This window comes from Akebia trifoliata, chromosome 12 (genome assembly GCF_017979445.1).
Source record: "Akebia trifoliata isolate Shusen 1 chromosome 12, ASM1797944v1, whole genome shotgun sequence".
In the NCBI taxonomy this organism is placed as follows: domain Eukaryota; kingdom Viridiplantae; phylum Streptophyta; class Magnoliopsida; order Ranunculales; family Lardizabalaceae; genus Akebia; species Akebia trifoliata.
Window position 1 is genome coordinate 36,654,315 of NC_141386.1, and position 7,134 is coordinate 36,661,448.

Here is a 7,134-nt window from a genome sequence, read left to right on the forward strand (position 1 = left end):
TTTGGTGACTTGTATGACATTATTATTTTTAATTTGAAATTTGTGGGTTTTTATAAATAGAAATTATTATTTATAAATTGAAGATTTGAGTATTATTTATTATTTAAAAATAAATTGTATTTTAATTTTATAAGAAATAATATATTTTATTGTGTTTGATAATAAATAAGCATTTGAAACATGTAAACAATGTATAATATGATTGTAAGGGTAACAAAGACAATTCATCAATTTCAGTAATGTGTAACAAATATGATTCAGCATTTAAACAAACAACTTTTTCAGTACTTAAATTCAGCGCTTATAAGTTTCAGCGCTTAATGCTATTCAACACTTATTTTTTTCAGTTTAACAAATAACACCTAAGTCTTAAGTTGAACAACACGAGAAAAAGAAATCGTGTTCTGTTTGCCCCCTTTCTAGCTCAACCGTTGGATCAAGATGGATAAGACGGACAGCTGTAATTCGTTGTCGATGACGTCATCAACTTAACGTGCTCACCTAATCTCGACACTATTACTCTTATAAAATAACGAACTTAACAAGGTTGAAAGTTCAGCAACCCACGTGTGAGTGCCTCTGTTCTGTAGCCACGATACATGGGGAGTTGACCAGCTTTTTATTATTCAAGCGAATTGAGCCCGACTTCTCTCCTTTTAATTTTATCGAAGTTCTGGTTTTGCTCTCTTGATCTAAGGTGCGTTTGTTACGTTTCTTTTCTCTTTTGAGATTTATTATTTGTAAATTCATTTACGTACATAGTTGTGGTATGTTTAGCTTCTGATTTTTCCATCTACTAACTTATCTATATTTCAGAAATTTTGTATACGTTTCTGCAATATATACATTTTTAACATAATCTAAAACTTTGCAATCCATATATCCTTGACTGTTAAGACTTGGTGAATTAATGGATCTGGTGATTTTTTTAGGAAAAGAAAAAAAAGAAGAAAAAGAAGAAAAAGGGATATGTTGGGATAGGGACTAAAATATGAAATCTCACCTTGTTCTTACCAAGATATTTTTTTAGTAGTGTAAAAATATATTAAAGAGAAAATGAAAACAAAGTACAAAAGGAGGCCGAGATGACCCCAAAGAAAGTAAAGAAACAACTTAGGAAAAAACCAAAGCAAGCAAGCAAAGAATGCTAAGAGTTACACAAAAGCTCCCATATGAATACAAAATCTTTGAAAAGAACCCCCAAAAAATCCTTGCTCAGTTTCAACCAAAAGAAAAGCAAACCCAAAATCTTTAGAAACACTGCATGAGATGTGTTTTCCTTGCCTTGGAACACCATGTTATTTCTCTCTCTCTCTAAAGACCTCAAGCGATGAGCGGAAGAAGCATTGACCAAAGGTATCTTTTTCTTAGAGAAAATATATTAAAAGTCCACATTTCCAATAGAGAAAAGAAATTTTGAAAAAGAACCCAATCCACATGAAAAATGGATAGGAAGATAGTCCAAATACCCTAGGAAAAGGGTTAATGAATTAAGGTGTGATTAACAAATGCCCTATCTCTTAAATAAAGTATAAAAGTTTGGAGTAATCCAATCACGTCTAATCAAGTTAATCCAAAGTAAGAGTCTTCCCTACGGAAACTAACCACACAAAAAATGAAATCATGTGTGGGACTAGAGCACTCCAAACAATAAATTCTGAGAAAGAGTTCTCAAATAAAGGAAGGACTTTGTAGAAAGAACGAACTAAGAATCTCTTATCCTTTGCCAAAAACCATTCCCACTTGTCGTGTTCTTACCAAGATTAGCTTTCACATCTTTCATTATTTGAGAATAATTTAGATGCGCTATCAGATCATATATGCAACTTTTAAGTATAAATCAAGTGTTAGTTTCACCCGCCGTCGGCCTATTGAGCACCATAACCTTGTGAATAAAATGTTCAAATCACAAGTAAAGGGCTTTCCATTTTCAATAATATGAATCAAGGAAGAACTATCTTTACCTCATATGTTTTCTTTTTTTCTCACAAAACTTTTGAGACTGTGATCCAATACCAATTGTTGGTCCAAGTTGAGACAGGTTTGCCACATGAAGCCCTATGATCAATGTGCACCATGCCTTGCTCAAGCTTGACATGGATGATGATGTAGGAATAGATGTAAAAGGCTATATGGAGCAGCATGACCAAAAGAAAGTGAGCCGAAAGGCTCAACGTGCACTCTAACTTCAAAAGCGTGTAACTATTTATAATATGCTTTTGGATTCGTATGACAAGCACTATGACATTCCTTGGGCCATTTTATAAGTAAGTATTTCAACAGCCTTCAAAAATCAGAATTGAATACATTCGACGTTTTTTAGAGTTTCTCTTTCTCATCTCGGATTCAAGGCCATCTTTTGGGTAGAAGACTAGAAGATGGTGATTTTCTCCCTTTTCACACTCAACTGCTACGTCACCTGATAACAATAACTTCTACCTAGATTTCTCAATTTGTCAAAAATAATTGGGATAAAGCTTTGATGGTGATGATGATCTCAACTAGCACTATATAGACCATTCTCAACTATAATGTCTGTGACTGATAGAAGCAACATGATATTACCATCTATTCCTTCATTTTCTTAGTTGAAAGTTGAGATCCGCCACTAATTAAAAGGAATATATACATCTAGCAGGCTGTATGAATCAAACAAACCGAAAATTTGGAATTTAGGAAGTTCCCTACTACTCTTGCCTTCTTCTAGGAATCATGGTGCAATGTTAAATTTTTTTTTTCTATCTCCATTATATTCTTAGCCACACATATTTTATGATCATTGTTCTTTAGGATTTTTTGATTAGTATCTAACTGGATTCTTAAATAAGGCTTTGTTGTTATTGTTGTTCAAGTTGGTATCTCATTATGAGTTTCTTTATTGCTATCTATTATTAACTGCAACTAGAAATTATAACTTATTTTGGAACGATTTGGGTTGAGAAACCTAACATGTTCATCTACATTGAACTGTTGCACGCTATTCATAATTAAAAGAAAACCTTGAGTGCTGGCCCTTTCACTCTAACACTTCATATTGGTTTTTTTCTTTTTTTCAATCTAGTCAGAAAATGAGTAATGAGGCAAATGGAAATGAAGCTCTTGAGAAACGTCCAGTTGCACAGTTGAATGCTAGGATCCTTTCATCCTTGTCAAGGAGATCTGTAGCTGCGCATCCTTGGCATGATCTTGAGATTGGTACCTAGATATTGATTGTCTTCATGATTCATAGATTGAGATCTGAATTTAAACAACATATCAATACTAATTATTTTTGCAAATTTCATGTGCAGGCCCTGGAGCCCCTTCTGTTGTTAATTGTGTATGTGTCTGCTCAGTGATCTTTACCAAGTGCATAAGTTTTTTTCCTTTAAAGTGCAATAATGTACTTTAATGATTTAAAAGAGAAACCATAAAGTGAGACCATGGGTTTCAACTAATTAATTTTCTTACATAAAGCATAATACAAACTACCACATTTTCTCTCTTTGGAATGAGAAAAGACCATTTTAATTTTACCCCACAATACCTGTAACCAAGGACAATGGACTTTCTCAAGTTGCCCAAGCAAGTTTTAGTTTCTCGATAGCCATTTTTCCTCTCTAAAGAAGTATATGAAATAATTTCAGTACACTATAATTTTTCTACTTAAGTTCTCCCCTTTATGAGGTTGGTTAACTTCTTCATAACCCTTTTATTCATCTGGAATAGGTTGTTGAGATAACGAAAGGAAGTAAGGTCAAATATGAGCTTGACAAGAAGACAGGGCTGATAAAGGTACATAAGGCCAAATCCCTATTTTGATTTGGTTAGCATTTATCTGTCACATGTATGCATTTGTTCTCAGTTGTTACAGTTGAAATTTATGTCCAGGTTGATCGAGTCTTATATTCATCAGTGGTCTATCCTCATAATTATGGTTTCATCCCCCGCACATTATGTGAAGACAATGACCCATTGGACGTTTTAATCCTTATGCAGGTAATTCCAATCTAACTCGCTTACATGCTTATTTGTTTCTGTAGTATATGATTATGACCAAGTAGTAAGTAATACAATAATTTGATTTGCTTCATCCCTAATTTTTTTCCCCAATTGTATCGATTTTGTTGAATGTTGGACCTTATGTTGTAGTTCCATCCACTATCAGCCTTATTAAGGATATTTTGAACAGGAACCAGTCCTTCCAGGTTGTTTTCTTCGAGCCAGGGCCATTGGGCTCATGCCCATGATTGATCAGGTATGAAAAGTTTTGTTGTGCATGCACCAATTGAATTCTACCGCATCTAGTCTTCCCATTAACTCAGTGATGTTTTGACTGCAGGGAGAGAAAGATGATAAGATCATTGCGGTGTGTGCTGATGATCCAGAGTATCGGCACTACACTGACATTAAAGAACTCCCCCCTCATCGTCTAGCTGAGATCCGGCGCTTCTTTGAAGACTGTATCCTTTCTAGCTTTTGTTCAGTTATCATTTGTATTTAAGTGTAATTAACTAAGGTTTGACAAAAATGTTAGGAAAGGTTTGAGGGTTTCTTGACAAACAATTCAGACAAGAAGAATGAGAACAAAGAGGTTGCGGTAGACGAGTTCTTGCCTTCTACTACTGCACATGAAGCCATCCAGTACTCCATGTAAGTAGTACATCTTTAACTGCCAAATGTGCTTGTGAGAGAAAGGGCCAATTGAAGCAGTGTATATCTTTCCTCAGTTCAATTAGTAATCTCTATGGTGGAGGAAACTTAAGTTTGGTTAGGTAGTTATTTGATGGACCTCTCAGATCCATTGTAGACATTTAAAGGGAGTGATCAAGAAAATCGGTAATTGTTACATCTGGGAGAAATAATCCTAGATTGATCACGAAAGTATCTTCTTAGCTTATAATTTCCTACGCTACATTAATTAAGACACCTCTTCTAAGATGATTTGACTTGCTGCAGGGATCTTTATGCTCAATACATCTTACAGAGCTTGAGGCGATAGGCAAGCTATATCCTATATTATCTCAATAATCCGTCCCCATCGGTAATAAGTAAAGGGGAAGGTCGATTTGAAGACATTTTTTTTTCCATGATTTTGGTATTATTTGTGTCAGTGTTTTGATCTGGAGCTCAAGTTGAGTCCAAAACTTGAATACAAGTAATTTATTATTGTTGTTTCATGTAATGATTTGAATGCGAATTGTGGCAATTTCGTAAATGAGATCTCTTATGTTGGAAAACTTTGAGCAACAAGAAGAAAAAGAGATTGGAAAATAGAGAGAAATAATATTAGGCATGCAAAATATCTGTTTCTTTTTTTTGAAACAAGGTATATGGACCTCTTAGTGCCCTCGACTATTAATCCTTGAGGCACGAGCAGTCATGTCCCCCCACATGCACCAGGTAAATTTTGGGATAAATCCCTGAGGATGGCTCCTAAAGGGGATTCGAATGCAAGTCCTTCAATTCCTGAGATGTGGACTTTGGCCATCTCACCAACACTTGGAAACATGTTATCGACAAAGTTATTGGTTCAAGGATTCAACCAATGGACTATGTATTCCTGTGATAAATTTTTTTTTGAATCTATTAAAGCCCTCCCGATTACAAATCAAAATACTTGAAAGCACTTCAATAAAACTTATATAATTGTGGAGAGTAGAAAACAAGGATTTTCACTTGAATTGTGTAAAAAGAGGCCTGAGGGAAAACAATCCCTTCAAAAAGATACCCAATGGGCGTCTAAGAAATCCTTTGGATCAAAATAGAAAGGGTAAATGGTTGCTAAAGCAACATTTGGTTAAAAGGGGGACGGGTGTAACTAAAATATTTCTTTTATGAAATAAGATCATTTTATCAACATAAGAATAAGTTTTAAAGGTTGTTTTACATTTTAGTAATTTTCAAAAATGATCTGTTTGATTTTAAAACTTTAAAATCTTCTATAAAGTTTGAGTTTTACATCAAAGTCTATGATTGAGCATAGATGATGTCTAAAAGACTTGGAACATCTCTTAATGATAATAATTTAGAGATTGCCACGATTCTTGGTGAATTAAGTATTGAACTAGGGATCTTATATAACAAGTTGGAATTATTTCATATGCATCCTTCAAAACTATCATGATGTTCATTATAACACTAAATTTTGTAGGCCCAATGCTAGTATCCTGTTGGTGCAAATGCATCTTAAATAATTATTAACACTTTAATATACTCACTTACACCGTTAAGTTCACCTATCTTAATTTATCTATCCGATTTCTTCTTCCAGCCATAATCACCGTCTTCCCTTTATTTCCTTCACCCCTGTTAGCATATGAACTAACCGTTTTTTATCCCGCTCTTTGCAATAAAGCAACCTAAAGGAAGATTTGCATTCTTATTCTATCTTGTTTTCTATTGTTTATTGTCCATTATAATGGTATAATGGTATAATGGTATAAATTTAAGGTTTCATTTGAGATATGATTTTAAGATTTCCCTTATTCTTTTCTTCTACTTTCGGTTATTCAATTTAAAAAAAAAAAAAAACTGAATTTTTTTGTAGTTCTATGTCCATAGTCTAATGTTGACGTAGACTGGACCAAATTGACATGGCTAACGACACAGTTTTCAAGTGTTGGACCTACAGGTCCGTTGGTTGGCCCATTAAGCCTATGACCCACATTTTCTAGAGTTTATAATTATTGGGTTTTCTTATTAAAGAAACAAGTCAAGGGTAATTGAGAGTTTCAATTGGTTCGGAAAAACTTTATTTTGAATTTTGAAAAGGATTCTAATCTAGAGAGGATCTAGGCCCTCTATTCCCATCTATAAATGTATGGATCGGGCTCTACTATCATGTAGATTTTCAATCAAGAAAATCAAAAGTATTTTTAAAAACTCTTGGATGCTTTTGTACTCAAAATAATATAAAATCGGTAAGGTTAGAGAGGTCTTTAAGGATCCAAATTCTATAAAGAAAGTGATTGATCTATGGAAGGAAGCTTGAGGAGGAGAAGGCGAGTCTAGAGATTTTAGTTATTTCACCAATGGGGAGTTGTTGATTTTAGGTTTTTGGATTAATGTTTGTTAATGATAATCAATCCTATGATCATTTTTGAATGGTTAGGCGACTTATTTTGTGAATAATTTGTATAAATAGTTATTTAG

General features: G+C 33.9%; 1 protein-coding gene across 3 annotated transcripts; it reads left to right on the top strand.

Moving 5' to 3' along the window:
* The first annotated feature begins 546 nt into the window (after positions 1-546).
* Positions 547-5,219, top strand: LOC147390019 (soluble inorganic pyrophosphatase 1). 3 transcript variants are annotated; one of them, XM_086419342.1, is made up of 9 exons: positions 547-697; positions 3,062-3,195; positions 3,291-3,319; positions 3,709-3,774; positions 3,871-3,978; positions 4,172-4,237; positions 4,322-4,442; positions 4,551-4,632; positions 4,939-5,219. In XM_086419342.1, exons 2-9 carry the CDS (start codon positions 3,069-3,071, stop codon positions 4,979-4,981), a joined length of 642 nt encoding a protein of 213 aa, XP_086275468.1. In that variant the 5' UTR covers positions 547-697; positions 3,062-3,068; the 3' UTR covers positions 4,982-5,219. The 3 variants fall into 3 exon arrangements, with proteins under 3 accessions (XP_086275468.1, XP_086275469.1, XP_086275467.1); XM_086419343.1 differs by having other exon boundaries at positions 3,066-3,195; XM_086419341.1 differs by lacking the exon at positions 547-697 and adding an exon at positions 2,059-2,267.
* Positions 5,220-7,134: the final 1,915 nt, after the last annotated feature.